Consider the following 24,786-nt stretch of genomic DNA (forward strand, 5'->3'; position numbering starts at 1 on the left):
GGGAAACACGGGGAACTTCCAGCCCATCCAGCTCATCCTAAATTACACACATTGGGTTAAGGTCCTTCCAGTTTTACTGAGCTATTTTCTTCCCCTTTCTGACTTCCTCAAAAGTGTGGTTAGCCTCAAATCTGGAGAGGAATCAGTGAACAGCCTCAAAGCCAGATTTGAAGAGTAACTGGTTTGAAATACTAGAAAGTTTATGCCAAGACTTTAAATAACCACCCTCCATCCTTCTTGATATCCTGGTAAGAAAATGGTTGCGTACAAGACCTTTAATTTAATCACTGTATAAAATAGTATTTCCTGGAATTTTCTGGCAAATGAAACACTATTAAAGAGTTCGTATTTCAGTCTTACATTTCACTGACTACACCCAGGACTTCAGAACACTGCAATCTGATTTTTAACTATAAAGTTTGCTAACACTAACATTACCTTAGCAGGTACTGAGACAAGTGTGATGCACATTGATAAAAGGATAAAAAGTTGTTTGCGTCATTGCTAAACAGATAAAGGCTGCTGCACTTCCCCACTGCACAGAGTTCTTATCACAGCAGCATCTCAGTGAATCCCCTCAGGTCCCTGCCCAGAGCCCACACTGCACGCCTGGCCTGGCCAAACCAAGCACAGCTTTGAACAAACTCCATTTCAGTTTTTCTGGTGTCCAGTTTACTTTACCTTCCAGGCTTGTGCTCCCCTTGTGAAGGGTCAGTATTCCAAAGCACTGCCCTCCTGGCCCCCAGGCCCAGAGCTCTGCACACTCAGGGGAGGATTTTCCAGGTGAAATCAGATCTCCATTCATTGAGGAATCCACAGATCTCCTTTCCCCAGGATGCAGAACAAGCAAACCAGTACAATGCTATTTATAACTGTGTTCTACAGCACTGAACAGGAACAACACATTTCAGCCCAAGTTACTCTGCATATTCTCAATAACCTTGAAGGAGATAAGTATTCAGTAAGTACTAAACAGAGAGGCCCCAGCAGGGCTGGGGAGCACTTGGAAAAACAGAGGCAAAAAAGGAGGAATGAATATAGTGAGGTTGGATTTACCAACCAGGAATGGAGCACTTGCATGTAATAAAGCAAATATTTACATTAAGCACAATACAGCAATTTATTTAGATGCTTAAATGAAGAATACAAAGGGAAATAAAGATCACAAAATTATACATACTACAACAGTGTGTCATATATTAGATGGTATAAATGAATACAACACCTTGTTGGTGTTAACTAAAGATAAAACTAAATATCCAAATCCAGCACTTTGTCTCAGTGTGCTGCTTCAACACAATACACTTTTATACAGATCTAAAAGGTGTCAAAATTAGTAGCTGCAAACTTGTTTCTTGCATGTGATTTTTCTTTTTTAGCTTAAAAGATTTCAGAAAATGGCTCTGAAATATGTTTGTCATCAGTTGTCATGTCAAGGATATTCAGAACAAGAAAATTCTATAATACAACAGAGCCCAGATATATTTTTATGTTGCTGGCCTCTGGTTGGAGATTGTACAAGGTTATGTGCAAAAACTAAGTCTGTCAAAATTCATACTAGAGCAGTCTCAAGCTTTGCTAGGGAAACTAGATACAGCATTTATTACACAGCAGGGCAACACTAAAAAAGAGAAACAGATCTATGATGGATACACAAGAACAGTTCCATAAGCTTCACTTGAATAGGTCTAAAAGACTGTACAAATATACATTTCAACTATTCAGAATGATACATGAAAACTCCATTTGCCCAGAGTCTGCTATACAGGGCACCGGGTCGCTGGCACGGCGCTACCGGAGAGGGGCCCTTGGAAAGACACAACTCAACATGGACAAGGTGAAGGGAGGGCTGGAAATGCAGATAAAATAATCCTCTGCTTTTCTCTGTGTGCATTCTGGAGCCACCAGCGTATCCATTTTCACACGAAGTCACTGTGCTCGTGCCAGCAGGAGCCCCCAGCCCCTGGCCAGCAGATCTGTACACGAGCCCGGGCAGCAGGAGCAGCTGGCAGGGCAGCGGCGCCCGGGCAGTGCCAGGCCCAGGGCTGCTCACGCCTGCTGGCTGCTGAGCTCCACCCCGGGCAGGCTGCCGTGCATGGGCTCGGCCCCCACGGCCCCGAAGGCCTCGCCGTCCTCGCTGTCCATTGTGCTGCTCTGCCACTCCATCTGCTCGCTGGCCAGGCTCTCCTCCAGCTCGGAGGCGTTTTTCCATTGCGACTGGTCCTTGGACCAAAACCCTTCTACTTTTCCATAGGAACGATTCTTCCACTTTGACTGTTCTTCATCGCTTTCCGATCCACCCCCCTTGGCCTCCACAGCGGGTTTACTGCCCCCGGCATCTTCGCTTTGGGAAGATTCATCTGTCCACACTTCTGGTTTTACCTCCAATGCGTTATCTTCAAAATCCGAAACCTGCTGGGAGCCAGGCCCGCTTTCAGACTGGGAAGCTCCATCCTTCCACTCCACTGCATCTTCCTGCTCATCCTGATCACCTTCGCTATCTGAAACGTCACCCACCAGTTTTGTGGGCTCTTCAGCAGCAATTATCTCTTCGTATTTAGAGCTTTCCTCTTGTTTTTGCTCAGCCTTCTCTGGAGACTGTAGTGTGTTTTCCTCCAGGATTTCCTTGGCTAAGCTGTCCTGGGGGTCCTGCACTGTGCTGTCTGTCGAGGGTTTCCCACCCATGTCAGACACACGCTGGCCAAAGGGACTGCGGCTCTCGCTGTATTCCTCCTCTAGGTTTTCGTAGCTGTCTGAGGAACTGTCATTGTCTTTTTCTAAGTTGATTTTTTTATCAACAGTCTTACTGACATTGACCCTGGAATTCTTCTCGTCGTGGTTTTCAAACAGCCATTCAGCATCAAAATCCATCTCGTGTTTGACTTTGTTCAGCTCTTTCATGTTGAAGCCCAGCAGCACCCCAGGTTTGTACTTTTCACAATCCCTGACACATTTCTTCCTTTTGTTGCTGAAGTGAGACGCGATGTCAGATTTCCAGAGCCACAAACTGGCCGCCAGCTTCTCGATCTCTCTCCGAGTGGGGTAGGGCTGCTTATTGAAATATTTTGTAAGAAACGTTTTCCTGGCTTCGTACGAATCATCTTCGTGACCCTTGGGGTCCAGTGCTAGAACTACAGGTTCTTCAGGCTTCTCCTCAAAGGCAGAGGGGGAGTCATCGTCGTCCATCTTCCTCTTCTTCATCAGGGGGAACTCCATGTGCTCGTAGGCGCGTTTCAGCGGCGCGGCCGCGGGGGACTGGCCCAGCCGGGACGAGGTCCCTTTGTCCTGCCCGTTCTGGGTCTTGCCCACGCCCCTGCAGTGCACCAGGTGCAGCGTTATGGTGGAGGCCGTCATGTTGCTCGTGTACACGCCCAGGCAGTGGATGCACTTGTAGGTCAGCTTCTTCTCCACGGGGTGAACCGTCTGAATCACCTGGTGCCTCTCCCGGAGGTGATGTGCCAGTGCGTCGGAGATGGGGCCTTTTAGGATCGAAAAGCACAGAGGACACAGAGTTTTCCCTACATCTTTTTTGTAGGGCACTGCTGCTTGCGGAGAACTTTTGACGGGTACGTCAGATTTCTCCTGGATTTTGGGCTGCGGTTTTGGGGGGACCGGGGGGGTGTTCTGAGCGTGGTAAGCTACGGATTCGGCAGGAGCATCCCGCAGGTTGTAGGTGGTGACAAGGAGGTGTATGTTCGTGTGGCTGCCCTGCTGCAATGTCAAATCAAAGGTGAGAGTGGAGTCAGTTTTAGGTCCCATCTCCTCGTCCACGTGCACCATGCGCATGTGGGCAGCCATCTTCTCCACGTCGTTGAAGGTGGAGCGGCAGTAGGGGCAGGAGAGCCCGTGGATCAGCATGTGATTGAGCAGCGTGTCCGTGGGCAGGTAGCGGTTACAGTAGAGACATTTGCTCGTGAAGTTGTGGATTTTCATGATGTAGTTGGCCACCGCAGGCACCTTCTCGGCCTTGTGCTCCTTCTCAAAGTGGACGCTGTACACGTTTTCGGGGAACAGCTCATTGCAGATTGTACAGATTTTCCACTTCTGCGTGGATGAGGTGTTGACAGCGGAAGGACCTGTAGCAGCCACGGGGGATTTGGAGCCAGACTGCCCCAGAGCTCTGGATGCCTGGGACTGCGACAGCGACGCCTGTTTGAGCTGTGCCGACGACAGTGAGGAGGAGTTGGCAGACTGCAGCGAGTACCTGGCTGAGGCCTGGGACCTCTGCTCCCCTCCCAGCGTGTAAGGCCTTCCATTGCCACTCGCTGAAAACTGTTTCATGCTTTGTGATTGTTGGGAAAGAGAAACAGCTGCATTGCCACTGAGGCTGAGCCTCCCCCCCGGCTGACCAACATAACTGGGGGGAACTGATTTAACCCCGTAATTGTTCTGCTGTAGGTGAACGTTTGACATCATATTGACTCCTGCAGAGTTTAACGTGGGCTTTGGTATAGTGAGTCTGTTCATCATCTGCTGCGACGAGAGCGAGCGGACGCTGCCAGCAGACAGGGCACCCATCCTCTGAGGGAGTCCCATAGGCTTTTTATCCTGGGGTTTGGGAGCTATTAGCATCAAAGGTTTGGATCTGGGAACCACTACGTTGGTGTGACCTATCATTGCCGTGACCTGGTACCCGATTCGTTCGTGGTCTTCGATCACGTGCTGGACTAAAGCTTCGTAGGATTTCGGCATGAAAAGGCATCGTTTGCAGTGGATACCCCCCTCCTCTCGGGCACTGGAGCTCAACGGAACCGCACCATTGAGGGACTTTTCGCCTCCCTTGGCTACGTAAGGAGCAGCAACGTGCTGAAAATGTTCCCTGTAAATGTGCTTTCGAACGATTTCGTAGAGCGGGTCACGGTAAGTGCACTTCTTACAGTAATAAACAGCTTGTTCCACACTGTCAGCCTGCTTGGGTTTAAGGCTCTCGTGTTTGTTTTTATCTTTGAAAGTGCTGATGCCTCCACTCGGTGTACTGGCATTGGGAGCATGGAATATTTTAATGTGCGTTTCCAAAGTCTTTTTGTCCGCGTTGAAGGTACAGTAGGGGCAGTTGAGCAGGATCCTGTTCTCAAAGTCTTCGCTGTGAACATTCCGGAAGTGGCTTTTGTAGGCTGAAAAGAACTTCGAGGAGAAGGGACATGCACTGCAGCAAAAGGGCTTTGTCCGATAGTCCTTGAACAGAGAACAGAGCACAGACTAAATATTCAACTGCACTTCTCAGCAAAATAACACCCATGGTATTCTCTACACAACCTTTCTGAACACACTCATGAGTCCCCTGCAACTGCCTCAAACCTTCGATTCACTTCTCTCCCATTTCTGGACTGCATCAGCCCCTAAAAAGCTGCTCACATGAACACACACATGATGTGTTGAGTGCCAAGGGGTCCCTCAGGGGTTTAGCCACGACCTCGGCAGGTGAGGCTGAGTCAGAAGTGTCTTTCCCTACTGGTCACAAAAAGCCTCCTCCCTGTAGCTGAGCTGCAAGAAAAGGTTTCTGTTAGCTCCTCTCTGGGGGAAAGCCAAGCAGGACTGTTTGAGGAAATGAGACTGTAACCAGATGAGATACTGCCCACCTGAATCTGCCAAACTTGAGAGATGTAATATGGATCTATAACTTCAGCTATTTCAGTGTCTTTATCCATTACACACTTCAATGGCACAGGTTCCTCCTGAGTGTCAGAACAAGTCCTGTGCACTGAGCTACACACACGTCACAGGTGAGGGAGCTGGAGAGCTGCACTGCAGAAGGAAGCCGGAATATCTGCTCTGGCCACCTGCTGAAGCCTCACACACCTGGTGGAAACTGGCTCCAACAAAAAAAAAAAAACAACCAAGAGCTGTCTCCTCTTATATTACAATTTTTATTCTGGGTTACCTAGAAAAAGGGACATCAGTGTATTTTATGCAAGACAGTACTAAATGGTAATTTTCAGAGTCACAGTAGGAATCCATGACAGGATGGGTCCCCTACTTTTCCTCTACTTGAGCTCTGAGGTGCTCACACAGGGATTCCTTTATAGAGAGGTTTCTGACCTCTCACTGCTGGGATGACTCTGTCCTGCAGCCCCAGCAGAGGATGCTGCAGCCCACATCACTTGCTTGAATCAACAGCATCATCTCCTCCCTCCAGTGCTGGCTCAACTCAAAATTCCTTTATTACTGGCTCAGAAACATCACAACAGCAGGACTTGCAGTGCCACTGAGCTGCTGAGCAGAACTAGAAATGCCCAAAGCAGATGTGGGACACAGCCTGTGGGACCCAGAGCTGCACTGACAGTGACCCTGCACTAAGCAGCAGCATCCAGGGAAACAGCTTTGGAAGGGATGGAAACCAGGAATAAAACATCTAAGGAAAGGTGAAAGACCCATTGCCAATTGTATAAAGTTGTTGATCCTTTGGCCAGAGGGCTGGTGAAATTGTGCTAGGCTTGGGAACAGGTGGGAATGGGCTCCGAAGGTGCAGCTGTTTGACTTGAGCAAGGACCCACCAGCTCTGCAGCACTGGCCACCCAGGATCCTGAGACACACACCAGGAACAACTTCACAAAAGTAAGAAAAAAAGCACATAGCTTTTTGCTGCCCCTTGAGCTGCCAACACCTGAAAATCAGTGAGGAAAACTGCAGGAAAAGCTCTTGGCATGTCTGGGAAATGCCCTTCAGCATGACCCACTCCAGCCTCAGTGTCAAGTGAAACTCTTACCAACCTGGTTTTTTGTAAGCGATGGGTCCCACAGTCCCACATCCTCCCATGTAGTGTTTTTCAAATAAAAGTCATTAGGTTCAAACTGCTTAAAATCCTGGAGAAGGGAAGATGGGAAGAGAGGACAGAGAGTCAGAAGCAAGGCCCAAGGGCTCCCTTAAGCAATCCCTGAGCACCCCTGCACCCTCCCAGGTGCTGCTGGCCAAGGCAGAGAACATCACTCAGGGCAGGGGGGAGTTTGGAGAGCACCTCCTGGGAGGGGGAGAGCTCTGAATATTCTCCATATCACAAAACACCTGCAAAACATCTTCACCACTCATCCTCCTGACCAGCCTACACTGTAATTACAAACTCATCTCATTCCAAAAGCAATCCTGGAGAAAAGCATTCCCAAACTGATGTGTGGCTTTGGGGTTTTTTGGCTGCTTTTTCTGAGGGTGGTGGTGTGGTATTTATTTTGTTTGATTGGTTTTGTTTGGCTTTTAATTAATTTCACACAGGAAGCTTTTAAAGTTGGACACGGGTGATGTCCAAGACTCCTAATTCTTATTTTAAAAATTATCTTATGAAGCATTTCTTTGGCATTTCGCCGTTGGCATGAAGGCAGCCTGACCCAGCCACAGAGGTGATTCTGTAACTTCAGGACCTGCTGCAGCACAAACACTTCCTGAAAACCTCAGACCCATTTCTGCCCCAATATCCCACACCCATCCTGCTTCTTCCAGCATTCCTGGGTTTCAGTAGCCACTAATGTTTCTAGAAGTGTTTACAGGCACATTATATCTCAAGTTTCTAATTAACTCCTACTTTGTGTGGAACTTAAAACGAGTCTAAACAAAAATCACGGCATACACAAATATCTCCCTGTCCCCCTGACTCTGCAGCATTTTAGCTCTAACCCTTGGAGGTGCCATACTTACTTCTATATGTTCTTTACAATACTCCAAACCAATGTCACTAAGTATTTTTTTCACAGTTTTCCGGGCCTTTCTTAAACTGCCAAGGTTGTTGACAGGAAGCTGGAACATAGTTTCTATTGGAAAAGAAGAGCAAGAGAAAGGTTTAAGTCAAATGTGTTTTGTTTGATAATACTGCACTTTTCATTATCAGTAATTAACTGCCTTATTCCCCCACAGAACTGGTCCCAGAGCTGTGCCATTCCCTAACACACTGTTACATTCTCTGGCCTGTTCCTTGCTGAGGCTGCCCATGAGGCTGCACAGGGCAATGCTGAAAGGGCAGCACACTGATGGAACAGCTACTGCAGGAGCAATGGGCTGCCTCTGGAAATAACTTTCATTTCTTCAGAGTGTCTGTCTTTACCAGCCCTACACTGAAGTACTTCAGAACTCAATTCTCTCCTGTGCAATGTATCCCAACGGATCTGAAAACTGGCAAGCTGAGCTTCAAGGTTTGTGCCAGTCTTGCAAGAGATTTCAGTGTCTCTTCAGTGATAAAGATGCTTCTTCTATTCTGCTGTAGGTAGGGTAAGAAATTAATGCTGTTTCCTCCCTCCACTGTAGTCAGAGCTTTAACTGGCTGAAGCTGTTTAGCAAACACCCTCCTAGGAAGAGAGGACCTGAAAGCTTGGTCAGATCCCTCCAGAGAGAGAAACCACTGGGAAAAGTACAAGAGATGACCTAAACCTCTCTGTGTCCCTGGGAACTGTCAGCCTCCCTCCCATCAGTGCCCACAGTGCCACTGGGCCTGGCTGGGCTGCCCCGCTGAAAGGGAACCCAACTCATGAACTGCTCGTCTCCTATGCTCTATCCATCCTCATCTCTACTGGAAAAACAATGTCTAATACAACCTAGAGCAAGCCAGGTCCCTTTTAAAGACATGAAGAGTGATTTCAGTGCTTCAGAAATACCTCCAGTGACTGCATGATCCCATGTCTCAGAAAAAAAATCAGTGAAGCAGCTCAGTCAAGCATGGTCAGGATTTGAATTAATATTTTCAAGTGAATTTCAAATCCCAGGAGATAATCAGAAATGTTATTCCTAGTGATTAATATGAACTGCAGAAAGAGCAGTGCATGAACATAGTGCATGTTAAAGCTCCTGGCAATCTGGGCTGCCTTCTTTGAATCCCAAGTGTCTGCCTGAAGAGTGAAGCCCTGTGCTTGCAAAGAAAAGCATTTCTTGTCTCATGACACAGCCAGAGTCAGTGTAGAGCTTGTCTGTAGGCACTGATCACTTGTACACCTGAGTCAGGCACAAGTCTCAAAGTACTGCTTGGTATCTAACAGCTAATTTCAAAATTCCACTGAGCTTCTTCAGCAAAGGCATCAAATACTTTCTCTTAATCCTGTATCTGATACAGCTGAACAGGCCACAGGTACCATGATGTACAGAAACTCAAAGAAACCAAATTATTTCCAACTGCCTGAAAACAACATCTCTGGTCTATCTGCAGCATCTTCTTGCCTCTGCCCTTTGCCTGCCTCAGTCAAATTTTACAGACATGAAATTCCCTGGAACTACCTATCACCACCCACCATAGCAGAGGACACAGTTGGATCTTCACACCTGAAACCTGAACTTTCAAACTCCAGCTTTTTACATCAACCTTACTTGGCAAGTTCTGCTGGGCAGCTGAATCCAAGTCACCTCATTGTAACAAAACCCCTCATCCTTAGGCATACACAGTTAATTTTATTTAGGAAATGTCTGACTATTTAATCTTAGTGAGCGGAGAGTCAGATACAGTCTGATATTATTACAGGCTGTGACTACAACAAAAGCTTTTAGCATCTCCATCCATTTCTATTTACAGCAAGTAACTGCAGCTGTAATGTAAACATCACTCTGCTGGCACCTCCTTGGATGGGGACATAAAAGTAGTTGGGATTAAGCAGCCTCTCAAATCATCATCTAGGCATTAATGCTGCCTTGGAAATGAGGCATCCTTTATCTGGCCAAAAGCTGATGTTTAAGGGAAGACACCTGGAGCATCTCTGACCACATCAACCTACACTGAAGAGCTGGGTGGAATGAATAAATGACTGCTTAAAACCAACCCCAGCAACACCCTGACTTGAAATCTCCAGGTAGGATCCTCAGGTGCCTCAGAAGGCATATCCCAAAGCTCTCTCTTATGTCCAGCGTGTGTGTACACAAACTGGCTGCACCAGCCACAAGGGAATGGCAAAGGAAGCACAGGGACTGTGAGCAGTATCTGGAACCTTCCTTTGCTCTGTCTGTGCAGTTTCCAGCATAAAGGTCCTGTCCACAACTAGGTACTGACTCCTAGAACGATTCAGTAGCCAAATGCAAGCAGAAAAGACAAGCTATGAAAGAGCAGAAGATAACTAACTTAGAAGCACCACACTCTAAGTTCTCACTTCACATTTGCAACAGTGAATGTTTTCTTGACTGCATTCCTGTGCCAGTGCACAGAGCCCTCCCTCTGATCTCAGCCCCAGCACTGCACTTGGTTGATGTCTCAGCTTTGGTACAGAACAACCAAGCACAATGGCTTTCTACTGTCACAGGCTGCAGAGTAAAACAATGCTTTGCAGCCAGAAATAAGCCTTTTATCTCGTTCAGGCACCCACACCTGTACGAGCTGGCCAGGGATCTTCAGGAGGCCACTCCAGCTACCCCTCCTGCACTAACGTAATTTCTTCATAGGATCACCATGGGATGGCCTGGGTGGGAAGGGACATTAAAGCCCATCCAGTTCCCCCCTGCCATGGGCAGGGACACCTTCCACTATCCCAGGTTGCTCCAAGCCCCATCCAACCCGGCCCTGGACACTTCCAGGCACGGAGCAGCCACAGCTTCCCTGGGATACCTCTGGCAGGGGCTCATAGGGAAGAATTTCTTCTTAATGTCTTCTAATTTCTTCATTTTATCTCTTGAGCTGAATGTTTCTTAAAAGCATTCCATGAAATTTACACTTCCATTCAATTTTCACTAAATAAGTGACCTCGGGATAAAACTGCAGATGTGATTTCAACCCTCTTTACATGATTAAAAAGAATGAAATATAGCATCAGTTTTAATTTCTCTTATGAGCACACAATGTTCACCCTTCCCTTCCTAATGTTCTCATTTATTCCTACTATGAAAACTGAGAAAACATGAACTTTTTGGTGATCTGTCTGACAACCAGAATTACCAACCACCCTGTTGAACAAAGCATTAGGTGTGAACAAGTGTGCAACACAGACATTTGTATTAGCAAGGTACAACCTCAGCCTGTTCTGTCCCATCGTGACTCAACTCAATCTTGTCTTTCTAAAATAATCAGCAGTGTAAGAGCTCTAGTTGATTAAAGCAGATTTTTAACCAATTTTGAACTAAACAATACTATTTGCTGTTATTTCTGTGCATGCTTATAAAACACAACTGCTCTTACTCTGTTTTCCCCTCTCCCCCTCATCATGCTCTGCTGCTTCACAAGGTCCAGCCTTTCCGAGCTCCTTCCCCCTCTCCTTTCTTGGCTGGTTCTTAGCCTCCTTGGTCCTTACCTCGCTCATTTTCCCATTTCTCCTCTTCCCTGTGCCAATTCATAGCGTCCACATTCTTTCGTCGTTCTCTCTCATCCTGTCTCCACCGCTTCTTGATATCTTTGTCCTTAACTTGCTCATTTTCTCTCCTCTTCTCATCATCCCTGTGCCATTTTATTGTTTCTGCATTTTTCTGCGGCTCCACGCTTCTTTTGAGATAGTCTTGTCGCCTCCTCCTCTTTTTTAACATATCCCTTTCCCTGGCACGAGCCTGCTTTTCTTTCTGGGAAAGAAAAGCTTTACGGGGCATCATGAGCTGCTGCTGTACCTGCAATAACATCGTATCCATGGAATGACGCACTCTGAACATGCACTCGGTCAGGCACAAGAGCTCGCCTGGAGCTCCACACTTCACACCCAGGCAATGCCCTGCTCAATGCCCTGCTCCTCCTCTTCCCTCCTGAGCCGGGGCTCGCTCCGAGCTGGGCCAGGCCAGGCCCCGGGTCAGCAGCCCCTCAGTGACCCCAGGAGCCCCGGCTGAGCAGTGGCAGTGGCATTTCTGTCCCCTCCCTGCAGCTCCTCCTCCCCCAGAGCCTCTGGCAGCCCCTTGGCTTTGCTGCTCCCGCTGCGGAACAGGCTGTGGGTGGACAGAGGTGTGAACTTGGGGACCTTCAAACCAGTCCCCTCTCTTCCTGGAGGGATGCATTTAATCCAATTTAAAGGTGCTAATTTTTCTTTCCAGACCTCCATCTCCACCCAGTTTGGGTGAGAATGGCTCTCTTGGCTGGGAGGAGGGAAGGGGGATTAGGAGACAAGCCACAATCTGAAAAATTGTGTAAACTTTGTTTCCTGGGGAAACCTGGCCAAAACATTTAACTGCAGTTAATGAAATAAGTCCTGACTCATCTACCCAGACTTCCTCCAAGTGTGTTATGTCTTGCTATTCACAGGAACAAAGGGAAAAAAATGAGACTATTTACTTGGAGTTTCTGCTGACAGCATTCCTGAGGGGTGGGGCTTCTTGGGGCTGGTGTTTTGAGGCTTGGGGCATTTTGTTTCTAGAGAGGTGTCAATGGAGACTACATTTAACAAACTGTATTTACTTTTGGTCATTTCTCTGTAGTCACCCAACACATTCACATTTTCATATGTAAAAGTGTTAGTACCTGCAATTTTGAAATTACGGAAGAATTTATATAATTATTAATAACCTTTAAATATTTTTCTGTACACACTGAGCAATGTTTCAGAAAAGGAAAACTGCAGTTGTAGGCCAGGTTTGAGTTCTTTGGTTGGGTTTTTGTTAAGTTTTGAAGAAAGATTTGCAGAGGTCTAATCAGAATGAAAACTGCAGAAATGACAAAATTACTAGATTACAATACTTAAGCAAAGCCTAAAACAAAATGAAACAAATGTACTTTTAAAATTTAGCTACCTTATGGAAAGCACTTGTTCCCAGCATGCAATACTCCATCTTTTTCCTACAGAAAAAGCAATGTTTCAAACCCTTATTCTACAAGCTGTTCCTTTCCCCTACAATACATCCCACCCCACACACTTTAACCCTCTACTCTGGTCTATTGCCTTTGTTAGGTCTGTATCATGATCCCATGGCTTTCATTCCAATAATTCAACCCCAAATTTATTAATATCCATAATAATGCTAAAAGGGAAGGGCTGCAGCAGAGTCAAACACCATAATAAAAAAATTTCATGCAGTGTGGTAACACACTAGTACATAAAATTCAGATTATGCTAAAAATGACTTCATTAAAAGGGTGGGTAGCTCTCTACCAGACAGCCTGGGTTTGGGTATTAAATATTTCTCAGTAACAGTTGGCATTAAAATCAAAAAGCAACGGGAGCCCAGGATCACACCCTCAGTGCCACCCAGCCACTGCAAATCTGTACCACAGTTTCAGTTCTCTGTGGGCTGAGTGCCAGGACATTACTGCTGTTTACCAGAGCAAACTTAACTCATTATCTTTGTAAATGTACATTATCATTACAATTTTATCAGTAACCTGGTTCAATTTCAATAACAATAACATGAAACACATCATGCAAATGATTTTCCCTCCCCCACCCAAGGCAAGTAGCAACATTTCAATCTGTCATTGTTGTATTTTCTTTCATTTGTTTCTGCTGCTGGGAGCTTTTCCCCCTTTGGTTTTATCTTTTCACAGGATTCTCCCCTCCCCTCCCTTTCTACAGCCCACTTTGACTGATCAGTTTATAGACAAATGATAGAAAATGCCTTAATAAAAAGCATTTCAGCTGAATTTCCAAAATTAAACATTTCACTTGAGATTCAAATACGTAATGTCATATTCCAAGGAATAACTTAAAGGGACATCCAACTTAAATTGCAGATCTTTGAACTTTCCTATCCCAAGTCAGAGTGTTTCCCCCAGTTTGTTTAGCATTCCAGAATCATCTCTCTTGCAGACTAAACTAGCTTTCACTTTCACCTCTGATGGTTTTAAACCGGCAGAAGAGTGAGAATTTTAAACCAGGAAACCAATTAATCTGCAGTGAAGCTGCCAGAGTTATTGATCCCAAAGCCCCCAACCTCTCGATTTTTCTAGAATCCAAGTTGGTGTTCCTTTAAGTTCAAAATGTCCAAACCTCAGAAGCAAACAGTCAAAACTATCCTTTTTTAGCCCATACTTTGGCAAAGGAAAACCTTTACTCCTCCCCATCTCTGCAGTACTTCTGATGAAGCATTTACCTCCGAAATGAATGGTGCTTGGGCGTCTCAGACTCATTGGACAAGCTTCAAGCACAAGCCTCCAAAGCCAATTCTCCTTGCAGAACGCCCCCTCGGGGCTCTGTTACACCCCCTGGGGGAGCCCAAGGCCCGGGCACAGAGGAAGGCTCATATCCTGCTGGACAAAACAGAGAGCACAGACAAGAGATAAGGGGTGTGATAAGGGCAGTGTCACACTGACAGGTACAAACCGCAGCCGTGCCTGTGCTGGGGCTGCAGGGCAGCTGTGCTGCAGCAGGTCTGAGCACGCCTGTGCTCCAGGTTTGTGCCGACTGTGCTGGGGGACTCTGCAGTGCTCAGGTTTCAGCTCAGGTACCCAGGGCACAAACCCAGCAGGGCAGAGGCTGGGAACGCTCCTCCTCACACTCCGTTTCCCTCTGCAGTGCTGTGCCTCAGCCCCACGAGCACCTGAGGCATCAGCAGCACAGCACAGCTGCGCCTGGCCCCTCAGGGACACTGCCGCCATCCTCGGGCACTGCCATCATCGTCCGACACTGCCACCATCTCCATCCGACACTGCCACATCTCCACCCGACACTGCCGCCATCCTCGGGCACTGCCATCATCGTCCGCCACTGCCACATCTCCATCCGACACTGCCGCCATCCTCGGGCACTGCCACCACTCTAGGACACTCCCTGGGAGGTTCCCTACAAACACGTCCCACCTTACATGACAATGGGACATCCAACAGGTGACACGGCCTCCAGCCACAGCCCCAGGACACACATTCCTCTGGTAAGCACCCAGATTAAAACTGGCAGAGGATGGGCAGTTTGGGAAATGGCATGTAAATGATCACACTTTGTGGGAAGACTGATCCCTCTTCAACTGACATCAGCCACGGACAGAAAGTCAGTCTTGCACATAGTGGAAACACAACAGGTACCGTTAGAGCCATAAAATCTGAAACTACCAAATCTAAAGTTTATAAAAGCAAAACTTGTTGAGTCATTAATAATTACTCTGCCAGGGAGTAAGGCAATATAAATTGTCAGATTTTAATCTCTTGATTACTCAGACAGAACAGCCTCAAGTACAGAGTGCTTTTCTTTGGCAAGTACACTTCCAAGACAAGACACTACAACATTTTAAGAAATTAAAAAAGACAACATTTTTAAAATACTTCACATGGCAGCAAACCTGAATACTGGAATATTGCACGTGCTTTATTTAACAAGAGCATCACCCATACCCTCAGCCACACAAAGATGGGTTATTTTGTTTCACAGTGGATCATGTTCTGAACAGAAGGCAGACTTTGTGTCCCTGTGTGTCCAGCAAGTCCAAATGAGCTCTCTCCCAGCGAGTCCTCCCTGCAGCAAACACACTTCTGGGTGAGGACCCATCAGCCTGGAGAGCAGATCAGAGGCAATTACTGCATCAGGCTGATGATACTGAGCTCAGGGAAGTACTTCATCCCATGCTGGGTCTCCCAGACACTGAGGATCATTTCCCTGTGCTGTGCTGCTGACAAGGATCCCCGAGCATCTGGCATGCTTCTTATGTTATGTCATCCAAATGTCTTTGATTTTAGCCACTATTTTGCCAGTATTTCAAGCTGAAGAAGTTACTGGTTTCTACCTAACAGCCCAAGACAGAATCTTACATCAGAGCTGGCAACAGCTCCGTCTTCCAGGGCAAGATGAAATAACACTTGGTTTCTTGATACTGTGTGTTTTATTTCCCTACTCCATCTGCTTTTGAAACAAGGTAACTTACAACAATTTGCCCAGCAAACTGCCTTTCATAGCCTGCTCTAAAAGCCAGCCATGAAGCAGATTTGCAGAGAAAGCTGGTAGTGCAACACTGAGTGAAATCTCTTAAAATACAGTGAAAATATGCAAGAAAATGAACCTGTGGTTCCCACAGCAACAGAGAAGCTGCCTCTCCGTGTATGCAGGTTAAATGATGCTCTGTGGTATGATGGTGTGGAATATTCTATATTCACATGAGGACAGTGATGACCTGTCCCCGAGACCTGACAATTCCACGACAGCTGAGCAAGGACCAGTGATAGATGGGAAGCACAAGGGTTATCTCAGGGAAGAGTGAGCAACTGGAATAGAAGTATCAGAAAAAAGGAATAGGAGTATCAGAGAGAAGAGAGAATTTGGGAGAACAGAAACTACTGAGAGCCCTCCTGAAAGTAAGAGTTGCAATTAACTCTCTCTGCTCCCTGTACAGAGAGAGTGATTGAAGAGCCTCTTCCAACACACCTCTCACTGGCTGACACTGACATTTTCACTTTCTTCCCCGGGACTCTTCCCTTCCCTCCTTGAAGCATTTCTGGCCTGGTTTAGTGAGGGCTGTGCACCCGCACTCCTGTGAGGGCAATGAGATTTGTTCAGCAGCACATCTGACGTGCCAGACAAGGAGGGCTCCTTTGCAATGCGCTGGAACCCCGAGGAGGCTGTTTGGTAACAGCAGTGACACTTCCAGCTGAGAGCCCTCCTCAGCCCAGGGGCCACCTGCAGCAGGGAGCTCTGCCCAGAGCAGGGAGGGCTCCAGGGCTCACAGCTCAGCTCCAGCAGGGATTTGGGGTGCAGAGCCAGCACCCCCTGCTCTGAGTGAGCCCCAGCTCTCCTGCTCGGGTGTGTACCCAAAACAGGGCTGGGCACACGAAACGGGAATCAACACAAATTTTAAGTGACACCCTCTGGAATGCCCAGCTCTAAAGCTGAGGATATCACCCTGATGGAAAGCCCCAGCTACAAGCTGCTACCTGGACAAAGCACTGTAAGACCTGACACACTCCAGCTCTCCCTCACAGGCACACAGGCAGTTTGTTAACAGCCCCTCTGTCAAAAAGCCAAGGATTTAAAAATACTAAAATCCACTTCAGAGACTAGATCAGCAACTTCCAAAACCAGTTTCAAGTTGTGTGTCAAAACATAAGGACCATTTCACACCACTTTTTAGGGCATCCTACACAAACACAGCCTCGGGAGAGAAGTCCATCTAAAATGTGGCACTAAAGAAAACCCCACCTTATCCTGGGGAGGAAATTCTGAGACTAAAAACGTTTAACATCCTGTTTCAGTGGTTACAGGCAATTTTCAGCAAAGGTTTATGAAACTCTGGTTTATACCTTTTTGTTTGGGCTTGCTGCCTAGCCTCAGCTTGACTCTTGCATTAAGAACTCCCAACTTCCCATCCAAGTAAGAGCTATGGAAGGCAGTTGTAGTGAAAGGAATCAGTAAGGCTGGCATGCCTCAGTCTCCATTCATTCTTTATTTAAAGGCTATAAAACCACCTTTTGCAGTTCTGCAGACAGGGATCTCCTAAGTCATTCACACACTTCTCATTCTTGCTCAATTTCTGGAATTTTCCACTGGAGCCCGAAGCTCCATCTGGTGGGTGTGGACACTCACTGCAAAACTGAGCAGGAATTAACTGTTTCCTCATCAACTTCGCTTCAGCAGGAGGAGTCCTGGGCACTGTGGCATCTCTGTGCCCCCATCTGAAATACAAAATGGTCATATTTTGATTGCTCTGGGAACCACAACTCCTTATTTCTGTTCTGATGAACAATCTGCTTCCCCAGGCTCTGCTGGGAACAACTGGTGCATTTTCTGATTTTGATGATGTAGGCTGAGGTATGTTAAAGAATGCTGGTAGCTGTAGTTGAATGTTTTCTGAGGGATCTTTTCAACACACGTGATAAAGGCCACATCAACTCTTGCAACCTCTGTTGCATTCTGAAAAGCACTTTGAAATCATGTTCATTCTCTAGGGCACAAGAAATCCTGAATTAGAGACACAGCTCCAGAATTACGCTTGCACACCTCCTGCCATCTTAGAGTATCTTCTGTGACTGTTCAAGACCTCCACAGATAAATGTTTATATGCACACAACATGGGCAGCTAAATCAATATTCAATACACATTCTCTGTGTGAGAGTCGGGCTTGTTCAGGGCTATTTCTAAAAGATTTTGGTGTGAAATGCAATAAAGCCTGCACATCTTGCAGAAATTTGAAATCCAGCCTGGAGATCATTGAAGCACAAAGGATATTATTTGCTTACACCATGATATCCACACCTCAGTGATCAGGAAAAACGGCTACATGAGTATGCTCTACAATTCCAAAATAATCCTCATCTAGATTGTAGCTAAGCATGAGCAATCCCAGAATAAAAATAATTTTGGAAACAGAAGCATGATTAATGAATGAGCAGTTACCATTTAAATTAAATCAAGAATCACCTTTAAATTTTCAATCCAAAGCTCACAAAAACATTTGTGTAATTAAACAAAGCAGCACAGTAGTTGCTGTAAAACGTTCAAGAACAAAGCAAATAATCAATATACACGTAATTTATGATTGGATTACACTGACTGGGAAACTGCAGCCAGATCAGACTGCAAGTGAAAATGGTCCCCTGCCCTCTGTGTCATGTTTCCTGACATCAGCACTGTGTCAACAGCCAGAGCAGAGCCCTGATACAGCCAGAGGAGTGGTTTGGGGCAGAGCAGCTCCTTCCCTCACCCAAACAGCGGTGCTGGGCTCCAGCCAAGCCCCGGGGCAGCAGGAAGCAGCTCCAGCTCTGCCCTGGCAGCTCCCACACACACAGACACAGACATACACGGACACAGGCACAGATACAATCACACACAGGCACTCAGGCATGCACACCCAGAGCACAGAGCAGCCCTGCTGTGCCCTCAGCAGCCACGGGCACATAGAAGAGCACAGCAATACTTTGCCCAGCCCATCCAAAGCCCCGCCAATGCACGCTGTCTCAGACAGCAGATCCAGCAGATACTGGAGGGATCTCGCCAACTGGCTGCATCTGAGTTTTCCAAGGGTAAAAATAGGCACCGAAGGAGGCTGGTGCTGCTTGTTTTCCCTCGCCTTACACTTCACACACGCGAGGCACCAACGCTGCCATTACAACGGGAAAGGCTGTAAACAAGAGCTCCAGCTCAGTCTTACACTGCACATTTCTTACCTCTCCCCTCCTGCCTAAGCACAGCTCCCAAGGCTCCAGTCCCTGCCTACATTCCAGCATTGGGCCACCTCAGCTACTGCTGTCCTCCATCTGCCTCAGGAACCTTCGACAGGCAAAGGGCTTCACAGCAACAGCAGCAGCAATGGGAAACAAAAAAAAGATCACAAACTTGAATTTGACTATTTCGGTGAAAAAGCATTTTAAGACCACTATCGTGCCCACTTAGACTTCCAGACCATTTTGTCCCCTGACTGCTGCTGCTATGAAGCTGCATCACCAACAGCTTCCTTGGCCCAGCTGCAGCACAAGCGGTGAGATCCAGAGTCCCATCAGGAATCACTGCACACAGAGAGAACAGGGTGAAAGAAAGCATTGGCTGAGACCTGAGAGAGGAGCTGGGGCAGGGAAGGAACAGCCAAAAGTGAAGGCAGGCTTGAGAGCAGGCCCTGTCCTCCACCTGCAGCACTGGAGGAGTGGGAGTGCTCCCTCAGGGAACAGCTGCTCACACAGTTGCTTTATTTCTGTTTATGGTTGAGTGTTTTAGATACAACTTGAGAAGCAGACATTAAATGAAAGATTTTTGCCAAGTGATCTGCATACATCTGTAGGTGTGATGCGTCCACAAGGTCAACTACACAGGCCTTGGACTCCACAGCCGCTCTCAGTTTTCATCTAAATAATCTCTAATGCCACCTTAAAAAAACCCACCAAAACAAAACCCAGTAAGGATATAAATGGCGGTAACTGAAAGTGAGTCACTGCAGAAAAAATGGTATTTACTCCATTCTTACTCCAAACCATCAACCCTCATTCACATTCAAGAGCACTACAGAGACATCAGAGACACTAAATACAAGCTCCAGTTTGCCTTCTGACACCAGAGCTGCAGTGAAGCTCTAACAATGCAGTTCTTGCCTGGAGGCACATGGCCCTCAGGTAGATAAACAGGAGTTCCACCCTCTGGAAAGCCTTTACTCAAATCTGGAACACCCATCTGATTTTCAAACCAGACTTCAGTTCCTCCTGAAAGCTCCAAAGGAACAGGCCAATGTGGCCATCCTGCCTAGGCAGCAAGGGCATTCTTCCCAAATGTGTCAGGTGAGGCAAAGTAAACCTCCCACATATACTGAAGGTATAGGATTTCTTTTTAGTAAAACTAAATTAACATCAACAAGGGCTCTTTTTTTCCAATGCAGAGACTCAGAGCAGCACCTTTCATGGTCATCTCCATCTCTTACACTATCAAGAAACATCACTAGCAACAGATTTATTTCTATGAGCAGAACTATCTCCCCATTAGAAATTATCCTGTTACAATTATGTTCATAGGAACCATACCCTATATATATATACATATGTCTGTGTGCAAATCTGGGCACAGAGCAGCTCTTGACTCAAAATAACAAAAAAAATCGTGAGATGCTCGTTTAGATACAGGCCAGCATAGTCAGCTGCTGCCTTTTCAAACAAGAATGGTGTGTGCATCTTAAAGAAAATAATCCCACTACAAGTAGCATTACTAATATACAAACTCAGCTGCACTAATGACTTTTAAAAATTTGTCAATTTTGCCCGTGGAGGTAGAGCAGCTCCAATGGCACCTGTGAAACAACACAGTGAGCAGCTGCAGCCCCAGAGCTGTTCCCTGCCTCTCCTGGCACCTCTCCTACAGACTTTTAACTAGTCCTCCTCAGATCTGATATTGCTTTGTTCATTCCCAATGGAATTTTGTCTCCCTTAAACACCTCAAGTAGCAGAGCAAAGATAACTTCCCCTTTCTGAAAATAAAACCCCACAAAAACCACCCCAACACATTTCCTATGAAGCTGCTAAATGTTACTTGCAGCTACCTCAAACATATTAACCTAGGAGCACCATCTTTGCTTCCACAAAATCACTTGTTTCAATTTCTTTCTTTGCATCAATCAAATCAGCTGCCATCTTAATAACAAGCTATAAAATACACATTTGGACCATATCACTAATGACTACTGATAAGATTCTGATACATTTCCGTATTCCAGAATTCTACTGTAAACTTCAGTGTTTGCTTTCAGTATTTATGTTATTGCAGCGTGGCAAAGCTGAGCTGGGAATAATCAGCCGTTATTCACCCTGCAGTGTGTGAGCAGCCCCAGAACAGTGTCCTGCCTTTCCCTCCAGCTCACAGTGCTCAGAACAGCACAGGGACTGGGGCAGCACCAACAAGTGAGAGCTCACACTTAACCCACACGCTGTGGCACTAACAGGGACCACTGTGCCAGCGGCAGGGAGCACTTCTGGCCACTGGCAACCTCTGCCCTGCACACAGAAAATCCATCACGTTCCTGCTCTCAGCCTGAGGAGCACACACATCTTCCTGGTGTGCAGCTGATGCTGAATGCTGCAGGGCATGAACTTTCCAAAACAGTCAGGAAGTTCCTCTTCAGTCTTCCTCTCCTGTGAAGACTTCTCATTGCCAACTGTGGCACTGGGTCTGTCTCACCTGCAGGCAAAGGAGTCACCTTTCACCTTCCCCTGCACAGCCAGCAGCAGCTACCTCCCTCAGCCTAGCACAGCGCACTGCAGGCTCTTCATGACAACACACCCTGACACAGAAATAGTGGTAACATAAAGAGATGCCTTCTACAAACCTGTCTGAAGGACCAGCGCTTCTATTCAAAACAAAAAAAAATTACTTTCAGTAATGGGGCACTAAAATGGTATCAGTTTTCAATGATCTCAGAGATGTCCCCTGGGAGCATCTCATGTCTGCTGGATACCAAAAAGTCACTCTTGAATGCTAGCTAAGAAATAATGCTAAGTTGAGCAAAGGGCATCTAACTAAAAAAAACAGTGCAAAACCATCTAGCTTAGTATCAGTTTTGGAGAACAAGTTATTTGTTGTGTGTCAAAAAGGACATCTCTAGTTAGACTGAAGATGGAAATATATGCTGTAAAAATCTTCAGAAAAGGTAACCATTATGTTACAACTCATCAGCATCTGGTGTAATTCTCTTAACAATTCTCCTCTGTTGTCTCCTTTAAGATTTCAGCACATACCATGGTAATGTTCATCTACTGATATCAAATTACTGCTCAACATCTGCAACTGCACATCTGCAAAGGAACCAAGCTTTGGTTTGGTTCGTTATTAAAAGCAGGAAAAAAAAAGCCTTTCTGTTTCTTAAGCAAACTGATCCATCTTTCTCACCTAGAAGGATGACAACTTGTGATTATGAGTTTGCAGAGTCCTCAAGTGAAAGTTTTCCAAGTAGGAGACCCTGCAGGAGGGAGCACTGCTGAGGCACACAAGGCTGAGCTGCACAGCAGCCAGCTAAGGTCGGTCCATGCTACCCTGACAGGTGGGGTAGCATGGACCTCACACCTCCAAGAAGAAATAGAAAATAGCAGCAAAAATAAATAGAAACACAGCTAGGGAAATAAACCCCTCAACTCAAGAAAAAGGGGGCTTTCTCTACAAGGAACACAAACCTCTCTGACCTACCAAACGGCCTAAATACACCCAACAACCATCAACACCTGGCAGCGCCCAGTTCGGGGGCTCTGCCTGCGGTCCCAGACAAAGCCCCTCGAGGCTCGCCCCACAGCGGGGACTGCAGCCCCGTGCCCAGAGTGGGGCCAGCCAGCCGGGCGGTGACAGGAGCCCAGAACCCGGGCCGGGCGGTGACAGGAGCCCAGAGCCCGGGCCGGGCGGTGACAGGAGCCCAGAGCCCGGGCCGGGCGGTGACAGGAGCCCAGAGCCCGGGCCAGGCGGTGACAGGGGCCCAGAGCCCGGGCCGGGCGGTGACAGGGGCCCAGAGCCCGGGCCGGGCGGTGACAGGGGCCCAGAACGCGGGCCGGGCGGTGACAGGGGCCCAGAGCCCGGGCCGAGCCGCCCGGTGCCCGCTCCGTCCCCCGCCCCCCGCCGCAGCGGTGCCCGGCGCGCAGGGCGCCCCCTGCCGGCTGCCGCCGCGCAGCGCCCCGGCCGGGCTGCGGCGGATTCGGGGGGGCCGGGGGTGTCACGCCCGCGGCCGCTGCCCGGAGGCACCGGGGGTGCGCCGAGCACCCGGCACCGCGCACACACTGCCGCTTGTCCGGGAACCCCCGCCCGGGCTGCAGCCGCCGCGGGAAGGGGTGCGTGGCACGGGGGTAGTATCTGTCCGGTGCGGCTGCCAGGCTCCGGGTTTGGTGTCTCCCGCCTTTGTCTCAGCACCGGGCGTCGGTAACTGCAGCCCGGGGCAGGGATGGGTGAGGCGACGGCGCCGCATCCCGCGGCTGCGGCTCGGGATGGCAGCGGCGGATCCCGCCTTTTCCCGCGGGCAGGGACCCCTCGGCTGCTCCCATTCATCGCGTCCCCGGGGCCGCTCCAGCACCAACTCCGCCGGCGGGGCCCAGCGCAGCTGCACACCGGGATGCCGGACGCGGCCGGCAGCAAGCGGTCCCGCTCCCTCGGGCTGCCGGGACACGTCCGTGTGGGGAAGGGAGGCGGCCGGGGCCGGCGGCGGGGAGGGAGCAGCGCCGCGGTCCCTGCAGTCGCCGGGGCTCCTCAACATGTGTGCGGGCGGGGAGGGGCCGCTGCCAGCTCCGCACGCCCGGTGCGGCGGGCAGGGCGGCGGGCACGGCGCGGGATGCCCGGGGGAGGGAGGGGCGGTCGGGCGCTGTCCCCGCCCGGGTCGCACCGCGGACCCGCGCTCGCACCTACCTGACCGGGCTCTCCTCGCAGCGAGGGCGGGCTGGGGCGGGGGGGGCCGCCGGACCCTCCCCGGCGCCGCCCGGTCCCGGGGCGGGCGGGCGGAGCGGAGCCGCCGGCGGCGCGGGGGAGACAAAGGGGGAAATGACGGGGAGGGGGTGCAGTGTGCGGGGCGGGCGGTGCGGAGCGGCCCCGGGGGCGGGGGCGGCGGTCACTGGGCCGGGTGCCCGGGGCGGGGGCGCGGGCGGGGGCAGCGCCCGGGCCCCTCAGACAATACAGCCGGGTCCCGCTGCCCAGAGCCTGCCCGGGCCAAGATGGCGGCCGAGAAAGAGCGGAAGTGACGCCAGACCCTCATTAGCATACGGGACTCATTGTCCGGCGGGAGGGGAGGGGGCCGCGCCCCGGGGGGGCGGGGGAGCCCCGGGGGTCCCCGCGGGACCGGCCCCGCCGCGCCCGCGGCACCGGGCGGTGACACGGCCCCGCCGCGGGGGGGCCCCCGCGGGGCGCACCGGGGCGGCCGCGGCCATGGCGGCGGCGGCGGGATCTACCCCGGCCCCGCTAGGAGGCGCCGCGCCCTGCGGCTGGGTCCGGCGCGGGGATCCCTCCGCCGCGCCCCCGGCCGGGACTACATCCCGTCCCGAGGGGCCGCCGCCGCCGGGGCGGGGGCGCGAGCGGGGCGGGGCACGTGACCGCGGGGGGCGCGCACGTGACCGCGGGGCGGCCCCGGGAGCGCGCGCGGGCCTCGTGCGGCGGCGGCGGCGCCTCAGGGCAGCGGCCGGGCCGGGGCCGGGTCCGGGCCGCCCCCGCGGGCCCCGGGGCGCTCCCGCCCCGCCCCGCTCCGCCCGGCCCGCTCCGCTCCGCTCTGCCAGCCCGGCCCACGGGCCTTCCAGCCGGCCTCGAGGCCGCCCGGGCCTCCGTCGGAGGTCGCGAGGATGCTGAAGGGCCTGGAGCATCTCCGTGCTCAGGAGGGGCTGAGGGCGCTGGGGCTGCTCGGGCTGGAGAGGAGCCCTCAGCCTTGGCTGTCCGTGTCTGTCCCGGTGCGCAGGGGGTCACGGCAGGCCCAGACTCTTCTCCCGACCCAGCGATGGCCCCAGAGCCACGGGCAGGGACTGAGCCCAGCAATTCCCCTGCACAGGAGGCAGAGCTGCTGCCCTGGGCAGTGCCAGCCCTCAGCGGAGCCCAGAGAAGCTCTGGGGTCTCATTCCAGAACAGTCTGGACACGGTCCTGTG

At 49.7% G+C, this 24,786-nt stretch overlaps 1 protein-coding gene across 5 annotated transcripts; it reads right to left on the reverse strand.

Moving 5' to 3' along the window:
* Nucleotides 1–1,095: 1,095 nt before the first annotated feature.
* ADNP (activity dependent neuroprotector homeobox) lies at nt 1,096–23,876 on the reverse strand. 5 transcript variants are annotated; one of them, XM_059480618.1, is made up of 7 exons: nt 23,569–23,876; nt 13,891–14,047; nt 12,595–12,640; nt 11,181–11,487; nt 7,627–7,739; nt 6,711–6,803; nt 1,096–5,175 (listed from the first exon to the last, which is right to left on the reverse strand). In XM_059480618.1, the coding sequence occupies exons 3-7, from the start codon at nt 12,631–12,633 to the stop codon at nt 2,050–2,052; spliced, it is 3,678 nt and encodes a 1,225-aa protein (XP_059336601.1). In that variant the 5' UTR covers nt 12,634–12,640; nt 13,891–14,047; nt 23,569–23,876; the 3' UTR covers nt 1,096–2,049. The 5 variants fall into 5 exon arrangements, with proteins under 5 accessions (XP_059336601.1, XP_059336602.1, XP_059336603.1 ...); XM_059480619.1 differs by lacking the exon at nt 12,595–12,640 and having other exon boundaries at nt 13,891–14,044; XM_059480620.1 differs by lacking the exon at nt 12,595–12,640.
* Nucleotides 23,877–24,786: the final 910 nt, after the last annotated feature.

This window comes from Ammospiza nelsoni, chromosome 12, assembly GCF_027579445.1.
Source record: "Ammospiza nelsoni isolate bAmmNel1 chromosome 12, bAmmNel1.pri, whole genome shotgun sequence".
Taxonomy (NCBI): Eukaryota; Metazoa; Chordata; class Aves; order Passeriformes; family Passerellidae; genus Ammospiza; species Ammospiza nelsoni.

Coding starts and splice junctions, on each gene's coding strand:
- ADNP (XM_059480618.1), bottom strand. CDS start 12,633: ATGGAGTATTGCATGCTGGGAACAAGTGCTTTCCATAAG. Junction 7,740..11,180: donor GAAATGGGAAAATGAGCGAG/GTAAGGACCAAG, acceptor CTTTTCCAATAG/AAACTATGTTCCAGCTTCCT. Junction 6,804..7,626: donor ATTGTAAAGAACATATAGAA/GTAAGTATGGCA, acceptor TCCCTTCTCCAG/GATTTTAAGCAGTTTGAACC.